General features: G+C 42.1%; 1 protein-coding gene across 1 annotated transcript; it reads right to left on the bottom strand.

Annotated features, from left to right (window-relative positions):
- Nucleotides 1–3,481: 3,481 nt before the first annotated feature.
- LOC110495454 (actin-related protein 2/3 complex subunit 2-B) lies at nt 3,482–19,424 on the bottom strand. The gene is made up of 10 exons (XM_021570723.3): nt 18,880–19,424; nt 17,859–17,893; nt 17,615–17,727; nt 16,103–16,148; nt 14,759–14,945; nt 13,028–13,121; nt 11,312–11,438; nt 10,870–10,970; nt 10,528–10,628; nt 3,482–4,719 (listed from the first exon to the last, which is right to left on the bottom strand). The coding sequence occupies exons 1-10, from the start codon at nt 18,951–18,953 to the stop codon at nt 4,698–4,700; spliced, it is 900 nt and encodes a 299-aa protein (XP_021426398.1). The 5' UTR covers nt 18,954–19,424; the 3' UTR covers nt 3,482–4,697.
- Between the last annotated feature and the right edge of the window lie 2,715 nt (nt 19,425–22,139).

Consider the following 22,139-nt stretch of genomic DNA (forward strand, 5'->3'; position numbering starts at 1 on the left):
ACACCCTTTATCTGTTTAGTAGTAGTAGTATGAGTAGTAGTAGTAGTAGTAGTAGTAGTAGTAGTAGCAATAGTAGTAGTAATAGCAATAGTGGTAGCAGTAGTAGCAGTAATAGCAGTAGTAGTAATAGCAGTAGTAGTAATAGCAGTAGTAGTAATAGCACTAGTAATAGTAGCAGTAATAGTAGCAGTAATAGTAATAGTAGTAATAATAGTAGTAGTAATAGTAGCAGTAGTAATAGTAATAGTAGTAGTAACACTAGTAATAGTAGCAGTAGTAATAGTAATAGTAGTAGTAATAATAGTAGTAGCAATAGTAGCAGTAGTAATAGTAGTAGTAATAGTAGCAGTAGTAATAGTAGTAGTAATAGTAGCAGTAGTAATAGTAGCAGTAGTAATAGTAATAGTAGTAGTAATAATAGTAGTAATAATAGTAGTAGCAGTAGTAGTAGTAATAGCAGTAGTAGTAGTAGCAGCACTAGTAATAGTAGCAGTAGTAATAGTAATAGTAGTAATAATAGTAGTAATAGTAGTAATAATAGTAGTAGCAGTAGTAGTAGTAATAGTAGCAGTAGTAATAGTAGTAGTGATTCTGGCAGATTCTGCAACTTCGGGCACTTTGACCGTGCAAACTTTCAGAAATTTAAACTTATTCAAACACCATTTTACCAGTACTGTACTTGTCTTTGATTTGTCTAGAAACTATATCTGATAATGGCTGCGATCGTACTATTCAGGAATGTATATATTTTTGTCATTTTCCCCAGACAGCCATAGACAAATGTCATTTCCATCACGTCATTGAACATCCATTATCTATTATCCATCCATTATCTATTTGAAGTGATTAAGGTTTTCCTAATATTAATAATTCAACATGACACCTGAATGTATAAACTTGCCTGGTGACAGCTGAAAACATTTATCATGAAAAATAAGAGATTTCCACCCAACCTTTTTGTGAGATTATGATAACCATATGATTTCCATATCGAAAACAAATACATGTAAATTATACATAATATACTAATTTACCTCAAAAATATGGGTTTTTGATGGGTGACAAGGTGCGGTGGAAATTACATGAAAACAATATTTTATTGCAAACATTGTGAGCAACCATTGTTATACATTTAATTAATTTAAGGCAAAGTAAGATTCCAAAACACTGGAACTAGCACCTTTCAACATGAGAACAATGTGTTGTCCTTGACTACACTTTGATGCTACAAATAGAATTTCTAACACATAGTTGAAATTGGAAGTTCACATACACCTTAGCCAAATACATTTAAACTCAGTGTTTCACAATTCCTGACATTTAATCCTAGTAAAAATTCCCTGTTTTAGGTCAGTTAGGATCACCACTTTATTTTAAGATTGTGAAAATGTCAGAATAGAGAGAATGATTTATTTCAGCTTTTATTTCTTTCATCACATTCCCAGTGGGTCAGAACACTCGATTAGCATTTGGTAGCATTGCCTTTAAATTGTTTAACTTGGGTCAAGAATTTTGTGTAGCCTTCCACAAGCTTCCCACAATAAATTGGGTGAATTTTGGCCCATTCCTCCTGACAGAGCTGGTGTAACCGAGTCAGGTTTGTAGGCCTCCTTGCTCGCACACACTTTTTCAGTTATGCCCACAAATATTCTATGGGATTGAGGTCAAGGCTTTGTGATGGCCACTCCAATACCTTGACTTTGTTGTCCTTAAGCCATTTTGCCACAACTTTGGAAGTATGCTTGAGGTCATTGTCCATTTGGAAGACCCATTTGCGACCAAGCTTTAACTTCCTGACTGATGGTCTTGAGATGTTGCTTCAATATATCCACATAATTTTCCTAACTCATGATGCCATCTATTTTGTGAAGTGCACCAGTCCCTCCTGCTCCAAAGCACCCCCACAACAAGATGCTGTCACTCCCGTGCTTCACGGTTGGGATGGTGTTCTTCGGCTTGCAAACCTCCCCTTTTTTCCTCCAAACACAACGATGGTCATTATGCCAAACAGTTCCATTTTTGTTTCATCAGACCAGAGAACATTTCTCCAAAAAGTACAATCTTTGTCCCCATGTGCAGTTGCTTTGTCCCCATGTGCAGTTGCTTTGTCCCCACTGTAGTCTGGCTTTTTGAGGTTTTGGAGCAGTGGCTTCTTCCTTGCTGAGGTGCCTTTCAGGTTATGTCGATATAGGACTCGTTTTACTGTGGATATAGATACTTTTGTACCTGTTTCCTCTAGCATCTTCACAAGGTCCTTTGCTGTTGTTCTGGGATTGATTTGCACGTTTCGCACCAAAGTACATTCATCTCTTAGGAGACAGAACGCGTCTCCTTCCTGAGCGGTATGATGGCTGTGTGGTCCCCATTGTGTTTAGACTTGCGTACTATTGTTTGTACAGATGAACGTGGTACCTTCAGGCGTTTGGAAATTGCTCCCAAAGTCAAGCAAAAAGGCACAGCGTTTGAAGGTAGGCCTTGAAATACATCCACAGGTACACCTCCAATTGACTCAAATTATGTCAATTAGCCCATCAAGCTTCTAAAGCCATGACATGGTTGGGGCCATCACGACTCATGGTTTTCACAAAAGCACCACTATCTGCGAGAAAGCCTTGCACGATACCAGGGCAAACGTCCTGATCATACTCCACCACACACCACTGGATAAACAGAGCTGTTTCCAGTGAAGCTAAAGTGAAATCGAAAGACAACGCAACAGTAAACATGTCGTCTCCCATGAATGACAACTACAGTTGCTGAAGTGTAAGATTAGGTTCTTTGTAAGACGTGTGGCATGACAGAGTTGGCAAGAGCACAAGCAAACAGATGTACCGTTTCTGCTGTACTGATGATAAAATAAAGTAGGCAGGCCTCTCCACGGTATTACTCCTCACCAGTTTGACAGCTCTACATAACATTCCACCAATCCCTCAGTGGTGCCAACTTGTAACGAGTGGTACTTTACCCTTGACTGAACTCTCTCACATTGCCCCCATTGTCACGTTCCCTAGCAACAGGTAAAAATCCATGTTTTTGTTATCTCAAGATAGTGTGTTGTCAAAGGAGACACAGCTACCCCTGGAAAAGAAACTCATGGCTGACAATGATAAGGACATGATGGCAGGTATCAACAGGTAGCCTAGCGGTTAAAGAAGCCAGCAACCGAAGGGTTGCCAGGTCGAATCCCGGGTCTTAAGGGAAAAATCATGCGGGAAGTTAGCTGGCAATGGGAGGGTTGCAGGTATCAAATGCTAGATGTGATCGCCTGCCGTTGCGGCCTTGAAAAAGGCACTTAACCCCCTCAATTGCGCCGTAGTATGGCAGCCCCCTTCTCCAACCCGTGTACCTTTTTGTCTTTCGGAGGAGTTGGGATAAAGTGCAAGTCACATTTCCGTTGGACCTTGTACCTGTACAATTGGACAAATAAAGTAATGTTAATGTGAGATTAAGGTCTGTGAAACCACAACACAGAAAATAAGGATTTTTATAAGACTGGTTTATTTTTCCAATGACAATGGTACAGACAACATGGAAGCATAGAGAGGGGGAAGGAGAAAGAGAGGGGTTCTGAAGTTATGGACACCATCAGGGAGGGAGGGAGGGGTTCTGAAGTTATGGGCACCATCAGGGAGGGAGAAAGGAGGGGTTCTGAAGTTATGGGCACCATCAGGGAGGGAGAAAGGAGGGGTTCTGAAGTTATGGACACCATCAGGGAGGGAGGGAGGAGGGGTTCTGAAGTTATGGGCACCATCAGGGAGGGAGAAAGGAGGGGTTCTGAAGTTATGGACACCATCAGGGAGGGAGGGAGGAGGGGTTCTGAAGTTATGGACACCATCAGGGAGGGAGAAAGGAGGGGTTCTGAAGTTATGGACACCATCAGGGAGGGAGAAAGGAGGGGTTCTGAAGTTATGGACACCATCAGGGAGGGAGGGAGGAGGGGTTCTGAAGTTATGGGCACCATCAGGGAGGGAGAAAGGAGGGGTTCTGAAGTTATGGGCACCATCAGGGAGGGAGGGAGGAGGGGTTCTGAAGTTATGGACACCATCAGGGAGGGAGGGAGGAGGGGTTCTGAAGTTATGGGCACCATCAGGGAGGGAGAAAGGAGGGGTTCTGAAGTTATGGACACCATCAGGGAGGGAGGGAGGAGGGGTTCTGAAGTTATGGACACCATCAGGGAGGGAGGGAGGAGGGGTTCTGAAGTTATGGACACCATCAGGGAGGGAGGGAGGAGGGGTTCTGAAGTTATGGACACCATCAGGGAGGGAGGGAGGAGGGGTTCTGAAGTTATGGACACCATCAGGGAGGGAGGGAGGAGGGGTTCTGAAGTTATGGACACCATCAGGGAGGGAGGGAGGAGGGGTTCTGAAGTTATGGACACCATCAGGGAGGGAGGGAGGAGGGTAGAGTACCAAATGGAGTAAAAGATATATCAAAACATTTCATATATATATTTATATAGGACTAATAATTATCATTTAACTATGCAAAGCAAGGAATGCCCTTTTTATTTGTTTCAGCCTCGATTTCTACTAAGAGACAACTTTATTCAAAGAAGAGAACTTTATTTAAAAAAGACAGGATGGACACGCGCTGGGCGGGGCTTTATGGGCCTGTGATCCTGTCCAATGTGGAGTCGAGTCTCAGTGTGGCACGAATGGGGACGTGTCCAGGGGTCAGAGTGCGCGTGTGGACCAGCCTCAGCGGGAGAACGTCTTGCCCCTGAAAACAGACATCAAAAAAACAGCCAGAAATCAATTTTAAAAAAATCTTGCCACAAAGACACTTTATTGGCAGCTCGCCCTAAAGCCTATTCTACAGAGGGCTTGGCATTACTGCTTCTAGGTTTTATTCCGTCAATGTTTTAAAGGAAAATCCTCTCGCCACGAGGTCCAAGGTAGGCTCCTCGCTGGCGCTGACTAGGTTCCATGACATTGTCCACACAGGGCATCTGAACACACATGTTGATTGTCATAACATTTTGGGTGTCATTTTTTAACTTTTTTACACCTATGGTGTTCCAGGTCAAAAAGAAATTAATGGGTGAGACTACAATTAGTGTATACAATTGAGTTCAGGCACATGCCCGTTCAGATGGACACACTTCCTCTCCCAGACCCCCACATGCATGTGTGTTTGAGCACACACACCTCACTCCACTTCCTGAATTCCACGGCAACCCCCACAGGAACCTTTCCCCAACAGATATGGTTGTGTATTGATATTCTAGTTGTCCCTTTAGGGCACCTGTAACCCCCTCTTGCTTACCTACGTTGAAATGTTCTTCCTGTGAAACGCATTAAACAACACCCACGTTAATTTCTACTCCCGTCCCATGTCCTGTCCTTAGATTAGTTGTATAAGTAATACAGTGTGCTATACAACAGATATCTTTCCCCCATGGGAACCACATTCCCACAAACAATCGCAACATTGCTTCAATAATATAAATAACTTCTCACAGCTTTGGTATATAAAGCTTTTTTGAGGCCTTGCTCACAATCCATTCTGTGGCAGGACAATGACCAAACGATATACTGTATGTGAGGCTCTTGATCATATCTTTCATAATGACACTGGTGAGGATGAGAGAATCGTTGTTAAACTGACAAAAGTAGTCTGTGATAAATAGCACAATATGTTTCATCTGAGTATTTGTTCTAGTCCAAATAATCCATACATTATGCTTTGTTAACTCAAAAAACGAGTTGTATGAGCTCAGGTCAATGAGGCCTACAGGCCATAAATAGCAAATAGAAGTTCAAAACTTCCAATGTTCACAAGAACGTACGTTGATAAAAAGATCTAAACAACATTACATGATAATAAACGTATTATTATGGATTCATATTCAGCTATAAAATGGGGACGGTCATTTTGGACCGGGAACACAATTAACATGAAACGAACACAACAGGAGGGTTAAGGCCCTTGAGCCAATCAGTTGTGTTGTGACAAGGTAGGGGGATATACAGAAGATAGACCTATTATGGCAAGAACAGCTCAAATAAGCAAAGAGAAACAACGGTCCATCACTACTTTAAGATGTGAAATGTTCCGGATTGACTGACCTTCAAGAACATTGAACGTTTCTTCAAGTGCAGTCCCAAAAACCATCAAGCGCTATGATGAAACTAGCTCTCATGAGGACCAACACAGGAAAGGAAGACCCAGAGTTACCTCTGCTGCAGAGGATAAGGTCATCACAGTTACCAGCCTCAGATTGCAGCCCAAATAAATGCTACAGAGTTCAAGTAACAGACACATTTCAACATCAACTGTTCAGAGAAGACTGCGTGAACATGGTTGATTTGCTGCAAAGAAACTACAACTAAAAGACACCAATAAGAAGAGACTTGCTTGGGCCAAGAAACACAAGCAACAGACATTAAACAGGTGGAAATCTAGTATTAGTATTGTGGAGTCACTACAATGTTGATGATCCATCCTCATTTTGATCCCATCACAGCCATTAAACTCTGTTTTAAAGTCACCATTGGACTCACTGTCATATCCCTGAGCAGTTTACTGCCTCTCTGGCAATGGAGTTCGGAAGAACAGCTGTATCTTTGTAGTGACTGGGTGTATTGACGCACCATCCTAAGTGTAATTAATAACTTCACCATGCTCAAAGGGATATTCAACGTCTACTTTGTACATGTTTAACCCATCTACCAATAGGTGCCGTTCTTTGTGAGGCATTGGAAAACCTCCCTGGTCTTTGTGGTTGAACCCGTGTTTGAAATTCCCTGCACGACTGAGGGACCTTCTAGATAATTAATTGTCTGCGGGATGTACAGAGATTAGGTAGTTATTAAAAAAAAATGTTAAACATTATTATAGCACACAGAGAGAGTCCATGCAACTTATTATGGGACTTGCTAAGCACATTTTTACTCCTGAACTTATTTAGGCTTGCCATAACAAGGGGGTTGAATCCTTATTGACTCATGACATTTCAGCTTTTTAGTTTTTATTAATTTGTAAAAAAATAAAAACATAATTCCACTTTGACATTATGGGGTATTGTGTGTAGGCCAGTGACTTTTTTTGTGCAATTTAATCAATTTTAAATTCAGGCTGTAACAGAAGGTGGAAAAAGTCAAGGGGTGTGAATACTTTCAGAAGGCACTGTAGATTAGGGCTGACAAAAGTCCACTGGTCAATTGTTTGGTTGATAGGCTGTTAGTCGACCTAGATTTCTTTAGTCGAGCAGTAGCAAAACATCATTATTTTAAATCTTGGTGTACAAGTCACCCGTCTGATTGGTGCCTGTCTGGGTGGACTGATCCATTGTGGAGGGCTTGGGGATGGCACAGTCCAAGACGTGCTACTGGAATTGTATATGGTTACATTATGTAAGAACAACAGTGCAACACAAATAAAAAATATAATTTTATAACAAAATGTGCTTTCTCCCGTGTTGGATAGTGGTCACGGTTCTGAAACGCACCAGTGTGCTGTATCTACAGAAATAAGACAGATCCTACTTCTGTTGCCTGTTTGAGTATTAAAAACCTACTGACACCGTGAGCACCAAGCCTCATGTTTAAATCTTTGCTATGCTGAAATAAAGGCTATACACTTTTTCATTAGACCAGCCTCTAGTATTATTTAGTGTTGTTTACACGGTTACAAATTGCCTGAAATTATATTTACAATAACCCTCCTTTTCCATTATTATTATTATTATTATTATTATTATTATTATTATTATAATAATAATAATAAATGTCTATCATTAGTATGCTTAGTATAGCAGCCTTGTATAACCACCATCAAACCTGTAGGCCTAAGAGCCCATCCTGTTTAGTCTTCATACCGTAACTTACTTAGGCCTGTATTTCAATACTTGTATAGGCTACTGTATCAATAATTTATTTGTTCATGCCATGACACAGCATACAATCCATTCATGATGTGAAATGCAAGCAAGCATTTTAGTTTAAAAATAAAGGCAACCATTGAATAATTAGCATAAACAATAAATGGAGCAAAACCATTCCATTTCGGAAATTGCATTCACGAATCCGACTGTTCAGTCTTTGCTGCAATAAAGGCTTTACAAAAAAAACATTATAGCAGACACTCTGGTATGCTTATCAGTTATTTAGTGTTGTTTACATTGTTCCTAACAGTCAGAAAAATTATATTGTAATCTAACAGATCCTGTTTGGCACACATAGGTCTAATATGGACACAGCGCTTCCTAACTACCATCCTATAGGTCCTCACTCCAACCGTGTTCCTGGAGAACTACCATCCTATAGGTCCTCACTCCAACCGTGTTCCTGGAGAACTACCATCCTATAGGTCCTCACTCCAACCGTGTTCCTGGAGAACTACCATCCTATAGGTCCTCACTCCAACCCTGTTCCTGGAAAACTACCATCCTATAGGTTCACTCCAACCCTGTTCCTGGAAAACTACCATACTATAGGTCCTCTCCAACCCTGTTCCTGGAGAACTACCATCCTATAGGTCCTCTCCCCAACCCTGTTCCTGGAGAACTACCATCCTATAGGTCCTCACTCCAACCCTGTTCCTGGAGAGCTACTGTGCTGTAGGTCCTCTCTCCAACCCTGTTCCTGGAAAACTACCATCCTATAGGTCCTCTCTCCAACCCTATTCCTGGAGGACTACCATCCTATAGGTCCTCTCTCCAACCCTGTTCCTGGATAACTACCATCCTGTTGGTTCACTCCCCAACCCTGTTCCTGGATAACTACCATCCTGTGGGTTCACTCCAACCCTGTTCCTGGAGAGCTACTGTGCTGTGGGTTCACTCCCCAACCCTGTTCCTGGATAACTACCATCCTGCGGGTTCACTCCAACCCTGTTCCTGGAGAACTACCATCCCAGCGCTCCATAACACATTTTTCTTGATCTCCAGTATTTACTACAACTAGTCAAATTTATTCCAGACATCTGACTTCCCTTTTACCTCCTGCACAACCAGTAAACATTCCCGTTTCCAGTTTGTCACGTCCTCTGCATCCATTTTGCTGTCACGCATGTTATGGTGTTCAGAGTTTGTTAGAACCAATTTATTGATGTGACTGTGATATGCTATAGGTCAGGCCCTACTGGTCACGTGCATGCAAAGCATACATGTGTCACGTAAAGAGAGCAAGGATTGAGGGAATAAGCAATATACAGTGTTGATGTGTGGTGGTCGCTGCAGTAGGGAGGAGAGAGAGAGAAAGGGTGCTCGTCACACAGCATCAGACAAGCGCAGTACATATAGTTGATTTGATTAAAAGACCTTCGATGTGTCTATATGGGAAAAATACACGTTTAAATGTTGACCAATAGATTGGTCGAAAGAACAGATGACTCTTGGTCAACACACAAAAGGTCAGCACATATGGCCTTCATGCAAGAGTAAAAAAAATATACAGATACCACACCTTCCAACTAAATGTTGACCCAACTATGTCAACTACCGCTGACTAAATCCCAGATTGTGAAACAAAGAGTACACCCCTGCTTCCTTCCACCCAGAGTGGAGCTCCCTGAGGATCAGTGGCATAGAATTCCCCGGAGTCACAGTTAAATATACATATTTAGACAAGGCCTCTTCTGTTTCAGACAGAGAGGGGGAGTGCTGGTCAGATCCACAGATCCCACACAGCAATAGGGACCAAACTGAGTGTGCGAGTGAGTGGGGGGAGCTTGTAAAAATTCCACCTGAGCCCACTTCAAACAGCGCTGCTCGTGTCAAAGCAGTTCTAGTAGCACACACATAATGAACACAACTGTTGAAACAAGAGCGCCCTCACAAACACCGTAGCCTACAGACACAAGAACATTACAGAAGGGTTCCAAGGAATCTCTACAGCTGATAAATGAATGGATTGTACACACTTCCACCCTGGCTCTCTCTCTCCATCTGACTGCTGTTCACCACACAGGCGCTGATGAGTGTGTGTTTGGTGTTGGTATTTAATTAAGAAAGGAATGTCGAGGGACGTGAAAACAGTTCACACACACAAAATAAAATAAAGCATTATCAGGGACAATAAGATCTGGGGACATGGTGAAAGTAGCCCGTGTGCTTCAATAAATGATAACAGATTAACTGATCTCTCTGATCTTTGAGAACAGGCTGCACTCACAGCAGGGTGAACTTGTTTTAAAGGACAGAAGTGTCCTACAGGCAGTGCTGCTAGAGTCAACGTTAGGTCACACACATCCCAGTGAACCCAATGGCTGGCAGTGGAATAAGTCAGACCTGGGTCCAATTAATATGTTCATTTTTTCAAATACTTTTGAGCGTTTTGTTTGAGCATTGGCTGGAGTGCCAGGTGGGCAGGGCATGCACTTTTGGGACTATTCCATTAGTTCCAGGCTTGCTCAATCAAGCACAGTCCAGGTATGGGACCATATTTTAAAAGCATCTGAGAGTAGGTGTGCTGATCTAGGATCCTCTCCCACATAAACATGTAATACTATCCATAGTGAGCCAAAAGGCTAAACTGATCCTAGATCAGCACTCCAATGCTGGAGTGCAGAGCAGCAGTAACTTACGACATGGTCTTCATCTCCTTCTTCTCAGCGTCGGGTCGAGCCCTGTTCAACACCTTGAGGAAGTCAGAAGTCTTAGCCCTCATACGTGTGTGGATGTAGGCCTGGAAGGGAGAGACATACCTTAATACACACCTACTGAACCAACAGCTCACTGACACGCACTACTTGACCTCAACTCATACCAGGCAGGAATCTGAAAAGCACATATTAAGTAAGGGCAATAGTTAGTGCTCATCAAGGAACACTATAATGGGTAGTGCAGGTATAGTAGTGTCCTAGTTAGGGCAGTGCAGAAGTTGGGACTAATAGGGTCCTAGTTAGTATACTAGTTAGGGAAGTCACCTTGGAGCACTTTATGTGGTAGTGCAGGTAGTCCCTGAAGGTGTGGATGAGGTTGATGGTGTTGTCTCTGGCGTTGGCGTTGGTGTGACGTGGGAACAGGACTGAGAGGACAGGAGAAATAACACACATTACCACAAAGACATTGGAATTAGGCTGATGACTGACCTGATATTCAAGCTAATGTTTATGATCATCCACTGACTACTTTCTATCTAGCGCTGGAAAACAGACTAATTAATTGCATGTTTAGATGAAGTAAAAAAATATATTTAACGGTCACACAATTCAGCTCTAGGCACCTTCTTGTACAGTAAACCCATGTAATTCCCAGGAAGGCCCAACATCCCATTTGGAAGATTCCAGGAATCAGAGTAGAATAAGCAGAAAATCCAGAATCCTCCAACCAGGATTTCTGGAAAACCTGGGAATGGTTGGTACAGACCGAAGGTGATGTAGCCGATGTTGTCTCCAACGGCGGCATCAGTGTCCTTCAGCTCCAGGGGCGGCTCCCGGTGGCTGAACAGAACCTGGGGGGCAGTGTGACTGGCTCGCCGACCCTCCTTAAACTCCTACACACAGAGACAGAGAGAGCAACACAGACAGACAGTGAGACACATACAGAGAGCAACACACACTAAGGTTGTCCATGACAAATACCTAATAGTGTAGAGAGCAAATAAGATATTTCATAAATCATTTGCACAGACATGGAGGTGATGGGGTTTCTGCATTACTGTAGTGAACTACCTTTAGACAACACTGCAAAGATACTTTGGCAACCTTTCTCCTTTTCACAACCATATGGACATACATACTGTATTGTAATTACATCACTTTGTACCGTACATAGTGCTGCCAAGCTCGTTTTAATCATGTGAGAGGCGGTTCCTGTTAAGGGTGATGAAAACTAGAGTAGGGATGCACGATACATCAGTGAACATATCGGAATCGGCCAGTATTAGCTAAAAATGGCAGGATCGACCCGATATTTCTAGTTTAACGCTGATGTGCAATACCGATGTCAAAGCTGACGTGCATACCTATAACGTAGGTACATGACGTGCATACCTATAACATAGGTACATGACGTAAGAACCTTTCAGCGAGACAAATCAAAGGCCAAATCCATTATCGGCAAGAATGGAATTCATCGCCCTTGACAACCGTTCTCTGTCGTGGGTGATGTTGGCTTTCGCCGACTGGTCGAACACCGGTACATACTACCGAGTGTGCTATTTTTCAGATGTTGCCCTACCGGAGTTACACAGTAATAGAGTCACTGCTATTAGCTTCACGCCTGACATTTGGACCAGCGATATCAGCCCCGTGAGCATGCTGAGTCTGATAGCACAGTGTGTCGATGAGGATTTCAGAATGTGGAAAGTCATATTGTATGCTCATCAATGTGCTGGTTGTCATACTGCTGCTGCCATTTCAATGGCATTTGAGAACATGTTTGAAACATCTTTACTGTGTCGCCACCATGTTCGATGCTATGTACAGGGATCACTACTTCCATGCAGACAAGAGACAGGGTTTACGTGAAATGTTAGACAGCTGGACAAGATGGAAACAGAGACAGTGACAGTGCGCACCGAGGAAGAGAGGCCACAGACAGACAGAGTTGAAACTTCACTGCTTGACATGCATGATGAAATCCTGGTTGAGAATGAGACAACTGAACATATGAACAGCAAGTAAGTGAAAGAAATTAGGTTTGATTATGTTTTACTGGTAATGGCATGCCAAATTCGTACGTACATGCCAAAAAAATTACTTTTGCCAGTGTGGTAACCTTTATTTAACTAGGCAAGTCAGTTAATTAAGAACAAATTGTTATTTACAATGACAGCCAAAACCGGACGACACTGGGCCAACTGTGCGCCGCCCTATGGGACTCCCAATCACGGCCGGATGTGATAGAGCCTGGTTTCGAACCAGGGACTGTAGTGATGCCTCCTGCACTGAGATGCAGTGCCTTAGACCGCTGCTTCCATGTGTGTGTTATCTATTTAACTGTACTAGAATGCTTAAAAGGTCGCTAAAATGTAAAATATCGGTATTGGGTTTTTTTTGGCAAGGAAAATATTGGATATCAGGACACGGCCAAAAATGGCATATCGGTGCATCACTACTTGAGAGAGAAATATTGTTTTACCTGCATGAACACTTTCCCAAGGATGACATCATCGTCATCTTTGAACACAGTGCTGAACACCACTGTCACTCTGTCCTTCTTGGCCTCCAGATACCTGAGGACAAACACAGAAACATGTCAACAACCAGTAGTCACCTCGGTGACATGGAATACTGGCAGTAAAAAAAAAAGGGTTCTTGGATTTAAAAATATACACAGTACCAGTCAAAGGTTTAGACACCTACTCATTCAAGAGTTTCTTTATTTTCTACATTCATTGTAGAATAATAGTAAAGACATCAAAAATATGAAATAACATATGGAATCATGTAGTAACCAGAAAAGTGTGAAACAAATCAAAATATATTTGATATGGGAGATTCTTCAAAGTAGCCACCCTTTGCCTTGATGCCCAGCTTCATGAGATAGTCACCTGGAATGCATTTCAATTAATAGGTGTGCCTTGTTAAAAAAGTTAATTTGTGGAATTTCTTTCCTTCTTAATGCTTTTGAGCCAATTGGTTATGTTGTGACAAGGTTGGGGTGGTATACAGAGGATAGCCCTATTTGGTAAAAGACCAGGTCCCTATTATGGCAAGAACAGCTCAAATAAGCAAAGAGAAACGACAGTCCATCATTACTTTAAGACATGGAGGTCAGTCAATATGGACATTTAAACTTTGAACGTTTCTTCAAGTGCAGTCGCAAAAACTATCAAGCGCTATGATGAAACTGGCTCTCATGAGAACCGCCACAGAAAAGGAAGACCCAAAGTTACCGCTACTGCAGAGGATAAAATAATTACAGTTACCAGCCTCAGATTGCAGCCAAAATAAATGATTCAGCGTTCAAGTAACAGACACATTTCAACATCAACTGTTCAGAGGAGACTGCGTGAATCAGGCCTTCATGGTCGAATTTCTGCAAAGAAACCACTACTTAAGGACACCAATAAGAGAAAGGCAAAGAAACCACTACTAAAGGACACCAATAAGAGAAAGGCAAAGAAACCACTACTAAAGGACACCAATAAGAGAAAGGCAAAGAAACCACTACTAAAGGACACCAATAAGAGAAAGGCAAAGAAACCACTACTAAAGGACACCAATAAGAGAAAGGCAAAGAAACCACTACTAAAGGACACCAATAAGAGAAAGGCAAAGAAACCACTACTAAAGGACACCAATAAGAGAAAGGCAAAGAAACCACTACTAAAGGACACCAATAAGAGAAAGGCAAAGAAACCACTACTAAAGGACACCAATAAGAGAAAGGCAAAGAAACCACTACTAAAGGACACCAATAAGAGAAAGGCAAAGAAACCACTACTAAAGGACACCAATAAGAGAAAGGCAAAGAAACCACTACTAAAGGACACCAATAAGAGAAAGGCAAAGAAACCACTACTAAAGGACACCAATAAGAAGAAACCCTTGAATGAGTAGGTGTTTTAAAACTTGACCGGTAGTGTGTGTGATTGAGATACACATACACACTTATTCAATGGGTTTTTAGGGGCTATAGCAGTAAAGGCAAAATTCTATATTTTAACAAGTAATTGTTTTGATAGCTAAATTCCAAATCAAATAGCTAAATGATCTATGTCATGACCACCTTAAAACAATTCCATGTTTTAGTAGAACCCCCCCACCCAAAGCCTCAGACTTTTAGTGGTCAACAACAAATAGCATCCTTGTTTTGTCTATGGTTACTTCTATACATTTTCATCCAGGCAGTGCAGCAGCCACCTACATGGACTCGTCGTCTCTGTAGTGGACCACGGCCCTCTTCTCTCCCTCCTTGCCCTCCTCCTGGAACTTGAAGTATTTCTCAAATACAGAGGCGAAGCAGTTCCTCTTCAGCATGCCCGCCTGGTGGATCACTTCCTCCTTGTTGGCTGGGACCGCATCCAGGTCAAAGAGCAGGGACACGTTATAGCCTAGGACACAGCCAATTACAGACAAGATCAGCTATTGTTCGATATAATTATTAAATCGCTAGAAACCTTCTTAGTAAGAGGTTTACTAACTGTGACAAGGTGTCAATCTGAGGGGAATGGGGGTCAAAACCCACCTATAGCAAATGACAATACTAATAAAAACCAAAATTCTTCATAGACTTTCCAACAAAGTAAACTATTAAGCAAAAAAACGAACAATGTGTTGGCCTAATTGCAAAGTGTTAGACCTGGTGCCAACCAAAGACAGCGTATCACCCAGTAAACACTATCTATAGTTTCAATCATGGAGGAGGATGTGGGTGCACGGTGTTATTTTAAGTGAATGTGTCTACACTTCAGGCTGTAGAAAAAACTAAAGCAGGAGAACAAGAAGCAGTTGTTTATTTTTAACATTTGAGTCATTTATAGTGATTTACAGTCCCAGCTAGGTGGTGGTACAACCACATACAGTATCTCAGTCCCAGCTAGGTGGTGGGACAACCACATACAGTATCTCAGTCCCAGCTAGGTGGTGGGACAACCACATACAGCATCTCAGTCCCAGCTAGGTGGTGGGACAACCACATACAGTATCTCAGTCCCAGCTAGGTGGTGGTACAACCACATACAGTATCTCAGTCCCAGCTAGGTGGTGGGACAACCACATACAGTATCTCAGTCCCAGCTAGGTGGTAGTACAACCACATACAGCATCTCAGTCCCAGCTAGGTGGTGGGACAACCACATACAGTATCTCAGTCCCAGCTAGGTGGTGGGACAACCACATACAGCATCTCAGTCCCAGCTAGGTGGTGGGACAACCACATACAGTATCTCAGTCCCAGCTAGGTGGTGGGACAACCACATACAGTATCTCAGTCCCAGCTAGGTGGTGGGACAACCACATACAGTATCTCAGTCCCAGCTAGGTGGTGAGACAACCACATACAGCATCTCAGTGAGAGTACATTTTTCCTGAATAAAGTAGCTAACTATCAGCGAAGTCAGTGGCAGTAATATAAGTGTGGGTGTTGGACCTCCGTAAGGGATAGGCTATATGACGCGCTGTCGATAATTCTCTGAGGAGTTGGAGTCATTAACATGGTGACAGTGGAAACTTCCATAGGGAGAGTGGACCGTAGTTACATAATACTTACACGCCTCGGGTGAAACCAGGAAGTTCCCATAGACCCGCTTCAGCAGCTGAAAGGAGGGAGGGATTTGGTGTGTTATTATGGACAGTAACAGATAAATGCCCCGACGGAGTCCGACACCAGCTATGCAACATCAGAGAGCCAGAGTGGACTGGTAGAGGTGGATGTCTCAGTGTAGATAATGGTAAGGGGAGATCATAAGCCTTCCCCTAAAACAACGGTTGCCCGTCAATGTGGAATCACTGGTAATGCAGCCCGAGTTCTGAACAAATAAGGCAATAATATGCAAATCCAGCGTACACATGTCAAAACAGATGACATTACTTCTATTATAAGAAGATGTACTGCAACTCTGTTTCCTTTACAGTAAAATTGCAAGAGTGCACCATTGTGACACGTATTTATGTATTGTGTAAATCTATTATGTAACACGTAAAGCGGGACATTTCTACACAAAAATGTGGTTTGTTGTGGGTTAGTGAAGAAAGGCAACAAGGTGTACCAAATTTACACTTAGTGACTGAAAAGGACAAGACTTGATTAGTTGAACATGTTCTCATAAAGCCACTGTTTTTGCAGTAGTTAAACTAGCTTTTTATACCACTACAATGAGGAACGGAGCTGGAAGTAAGACACAAGGCAATGAAGGTAGACATTCATTTTCTATGGTCAGGTGACAGGACTGGGACATACACCACTGTGCAGCAAGTGATATAGGTGTTCCTTTCCACAGCTCTTTTCCTCCATGATCTTAAAGTGCTCGACAGGTAAAAGCAATACTGTTAAAACCTATCCAGTCCTTTGATTCAGTAGTGCTCACAGAGAGTAAGAAAACAAGGACTGGTAGACTACAGGAAAGCAGTCATGGTGTTCATTAGGCAACATTTAGCTGTCTCAGTCAGCACTTCCTCCTTATAGGGTGAGTCATAAAGCACTTCCTGTTTCTATAAGAAACCCCTGCTGCTGATACTGCTTTCTTACATACATGGTGAGGATGTACAAAGCCCTGACATCCTGCTTTAGACATTTCTCCCTTTTCACATGAAATAAAACATCTACTCTGACACACATTTCCGAGCATTACATTTCAGAGCATTACATTACAATTCATCTGAGAGTCACAGGGTTGTGATGGAGCTCATATAATTAAAGATGGACTTTGTGATAACTAACTCTGCCTTGTGTGGTTTGCTCTCATGATTTGGTAAATACCGGAAATTTCCACGACACAACTTTCAAAACAGAATTACTTTCCCAATGTTCGTCAGCTGTAGTGTATGATATACCATTTTCGGAGTCTCTACCTTTATCCAATGTAAAAAAAACAATTTCAAATTTTGCTACATAAGACCGAATCGAGCCGGTCGGTCACATATACTGGTCCCCCATGGGAATCGAACCCACAACCCTGGCGTTGCAAGTGCCATGCTCTACCAAGTGAGCTACACGGGACATATCTGTAGATTGAATGAAGGGCAAGGGAGGTACAGATGCTGGTGTGTATGTGTGTGTCACCTCATCAGCTCCGTGCTCCTGCAGCTCCTTGTAGAACTTAAGGGAGATGCTGACCATCAGCTTGGTCTTGTCCCCATCGGGGTTGGAGATGTGGTAGAGGACACCATCGAAATCTACAGTTCAGAGAAAAGCCATCAGTTACAAACAAGCACCCACCTGGAAAAACTCACTCCTGAAAATAGCATAATATTGTTAAAACTGCATGCTACTGCACGGAAATATTAACCCCTAGTCCTTAACTCACCTGCAAATGTCACCTCCACTGCCTCTGGTTTAGTCCTACAAATAGAGGATTATATGTAAAATATGTATGAAACTGAATGCATGATAATATAACAAATTCGGCCATGTTTTGTTGAGTAGTTGTTAACTATAGACAACGCTTAATTTGCTGCCAGTATAATAATATTCTGTTGCAGCAGTTACCATGTTGGCATATTTGTGTAAAACCATTTTGGTTTTCGTGCAACTTGCAATTGTATTTCAAGAAACCACTCCTTGGGGTTTAGAAGTTGTCTATAACAGCAGTTCCTCTCCCCAGAGTTGTACTGACATGACCCAACTTGGGGATGCTGGAATGCGGAAGAGGCCAACAATGCGATGGCTAATATATTGCTAGTAGCTATCTAGTCTGATTATTCTCTATTCATTTCCTGAATTGAACGACTCTAGCTAATACAAGGTTAATCCATAACGATACGTTCTCTTTCTCAATTCAAAGCAAACTAGTTAGCTAGCTACTATACCATGAACTAGAAAAGCAGGTTCCCTTTTACTGCGGTGATTAGCATAGCAGCCAGTGATAGGTATAGTTAGCTAGCTAATAACACGGTTAGACATATTTTCTGTGAAAGCCACCATCATAATTGAAAAATTGGCAGTTCATTGGGACAATAAATGAGGATGCCGACAAGCACACGTAAACTAGAGTTCGCTTAGCGTTACCCCCTTATTGGGGCTAGACAGTTATTAGATTGGCTTCACCTGCCCAGCTAGTCTAGCTAGCCAAAGCTAACCAGTGACAGACACACCCCATTATTCCGGCTAAGCGATGCCTCTTGCAGAGGCGCGTGCCTCTTTATTCAGTTAAACCAGAATATTACTGTACGTGTCAAATCTATCGTCACTGTTCTGTCAATTCCTCCAGCCGCACATTTTCCATCCATCATTCGTTGTCGAGCAAATAATACTGGCCAGACATTAAGATACGGCTACTGTTAGCTATTCGGTAGCTAGCAAGCTAGTCTGGAACAATGATTTCTCACCCATTGGATGCACCGTCAAATTTCAACGTCAGCGTCTCTTCTATAATCCGGTTGTTGATTTCTAGCAGAATCATTGCAGCGGACTGGGGAATACGTTTAAATCGAAATATAAATTTGTTTTAGATCCTTAGGCTTCTTTGTGTCAAATTCTGCAAATGTTTCTTCCCTGACAGACCGCTTCCGCCGAGTTTTCCGTCTGTCGGCTCTTCCGCTTATTTCATTCCGGACCCCAAAGCAAGGTTGCTCACAGCACTGCCTGTAAGATTATGGCTGATATTGGTCTAGATATAAAATGTACACACTGATTTTTATTATAAACTGGGTGGTTCGAGCCCTGAATGCTGATTGGCTGAAAGCCGTGGTATATCACACCGTATACAACGAGTATGACAAAACATGTATTTTTAACGCTCTAATGACATTGGTAACCAGTTTATAAAAGCAATAAGGCACCTCGGGTGTTTGTGGTACATGGCCAATATACTACAGCTAAGGGCTGTAACCAGAAACTCCACGTTGCATTGTGCATAAGAACAGCCAGATACCACACCCCCCCGGGCCGTATTGCTTAATTAAATAACTGCTCACCTTCATTGTGTGTTTTTGTCAGATAACAAAACACATTTAAATCGTTCATGGTTCCTAATTATTCCTAGTAATAGACCAACCACAAGTTTGTAATGTAGTAGGATATGTAATGCATATATTAAATATACTGTATATATACAGTATCAGTCAAACGTTTGGAAACACTTACTCATTCAATGGTTTTTCTTTATATTTACTATTTTTTTGTAGAATAATAGTGAAGACATCAACAATATTAAATAACACATATGGAATCATGTAGTAACCAAAAAACTGTTAAACAAATCAAAATATTTTATATTTGAGATTCTTCAAAGTAGCCACCCTTTGCCTTGATGACAGCTTTACACACTCTTGGAATTCTCTCAACCAGCTTCATGAGTCACCTGGAATGCATTTAAATTAATTTGTGTAATTACTGCGCTTGAGCCAATCAGTTGTATTGTGACAAGGTAGGGGTGGTATACAGAAGATAGCCCTATTTGGTAAAAGACCAAGTCCATATTATGGCAAGAGCAGCTCAAATAAGCAAAGAGAAACGACAGTCCATCATTACTTCAAGACATGAAGGTCAGTCACTGCGGAACATTTCAAGAATTTGAAAGTTTCTTCAAGTGCAGTTGCAAAAAACCATCAAGCGCTATGATGAAACTGGCTCTCATGAGGGCCGCCTCAGGAAAGGAAGATCCAGAGTTACCTCTACTGCAGAGGATAAGTTCATTAGAGTTCACTGCACCTCAGATTGCAGGCCAAATAAATGCTTCACAGAGTTCAAGTAACAGACACATCTCAACATCAACTGTTCAGAGGAGACTGCATGAATCAGGCCTTCATGGTCGAATTGCTGCAAAGAAACCACTACTAAAGGACACCAAAAAGAAGAGACTTGCTTGGGCCAAGAAACATGAGCAATGGACAGTAGACCGGTGGAAATCTGTCCTTTGATCTGATGTGTCCAAATTTGAGATGTTTGGTTCCAACCGCCGTGTCTTTGTTAGACGCAGAGTAGGTGAACGGATGATCTCTGCATGTGTGGTTCCCACCGTGAAGCATGGAGGAGGAGGTGTGATGGTGTGGGGGTGCTTTGCTGGTGACCCTTTACCTGCTTAAATAGGGGACCAATCAGCATGTTACCAACCCGTAGTAAACTTCTGGAAAAAATGGTGTTTGACCAGATACAATGCTATTTCACAGTCAACAAATTGACAACAGACTTTCAGCACGCATATAGGGAAGGACATTCAACAAGCACAGCACTTACACAAATGACTGATGATTGGCTGAGCGAAATTGATGATCACAATATTGTGGGGGCTGTCTTGTTTGACTTCAGTCCAGCTTTTGACATTATCGAGCATAGTTTGCTGCTGGAAAAACATAAGTGTTTTGGCTTTACACCCCCTGCTATAATGTGGATAAAGAGTTACTTGTCTTACAGAACACAGAGGGTGTTCTTTAATGGAAGCCTCTCAAGCACAATCAAGGTAGAATCATGAATTCCCCAGTATAGCTGTTTAGGCCCCTTGCTTCTTTCCATTTTTACTAATGACATGCCACTGGCTTTGAGTAAGGTCATTGTGTCTATGTATGCGGATGACTCAACACTATACACGTCAGCTACTACAACGACTGAAATGACTGCAACACTTAACAAAAAGCTGCAGTTAGTTTCAGAATGGGTAGCAAAGAATAAGTTAGTCCTAAATATTTCAAAAACTAAAAGCATTGTATTTGGGACAAATCATTCACTAAACCCTAAATCTCAACTACATCTCGAAAATGAATAATGTGGAAATTGAGCAAATTGAGGTAACTAAACTGCTTGGAGTAACCCTGGATTGTAAACTGTCACAGTCAAAACATATTGATACAACAGTAGCTAAGATGGGGAGAAGTCTGTCCATAATATGTATTTATTTATTTTTATTTCACCTTTATTTAGCCAGGTACGCTAGTTGAGGACAAGTTCTCATTTGCAACTGCAACCTGGCCAAGATAAAGCATGGCAATTTGACACATACAACAACACAGAGTTACACATGGAATAAACAAAACATACAGCTAATAATACAGTAGAAAAATGTGCAAATGAGGAAAGATAAGGGAGTTAAGGCAATAAATAGGCCATGGTGGCGAAGTAATTACAATATAGCAATTAAACACTGGAATGGTAGATGTGCAGAAGATGAATGTGCAAGTAGAGATACTGGGGTGCAAAGGAGCAAGATAAATAAATAAAATACTGTATGGGGATGAGGTAGATAGATGGGCCGTTTACAGATGGGCTATGTATAGGTGCAGTGATCTGTGAGCTGCTCTGACAGCTGATGCTTAAAGCTAGTGAGGGAGAAGTGAGTCTCCAGCTTCAGTGATTTTGGCAGTTTGTTCCAGTCATTGGCAGCAGAGAACTGGAAGGCAAAGGTGACCAAAGGAGGAATTGACTTTGGGGGTGACCAGTGAGATATACCCGCTGAGCGTGTGCTACGAGTGGGTGCTGCTATGGTGACCAGTGAGCTGAGATAAGGTGGGGCTTTATCTAGCAGAGACTTGTAGATAACATGTAGCCAGTTGGTTTGGCGACGAGTATGAAGCGAGCGCCAACCAACGAAAGCGTACAGGTCGCGGTGGTGGGTAGTGTATGGGGCTTTGGTGACAAAACGGATGGCATTGTG

The sequence above is a fragment of the Oncorhynchus mykiss genome, chromosome 18, assembly GCF_057628025.1.
Source record: "Oncorhynchus mykiss isolate SJ-2025 chromosome 18, ASM5762802v1, whole genome shotgun sequence".
Classification (NCBI taxonomy): domain Eukaryota; kingdom Metazoa; phylum Chordata; class Actinopteri; order Salmoniformes; family Salmonidae; genus Oncorhynchus; species Oncorhynchus mykiss.

Bases quoted from the DNA above. Each gene is read 5' to 3' on its own strand.
- LOC110495454 (XM_021570723.3), bottom strand. From the start codon at position 18,953: ATGATTCTGCTAGAAATCAACAACCGGATTATAGAAGAGACGCTGACG. The intron at 16,149-17,614 runs GTGACACACACA...CCCTCCTTTCAG, and splicing joins AGGAGCACGGAGCTGATGAG to CTGCTGAAGCGGGTCTATGG. The intron at 11,439-13,027 runs GTAAAACAATAT...CTCTGTGTGTAG, and splicing joins TTGGGAAAGTGTTCATGCAG to GAGTTTAAGGAGGGTCGGCG.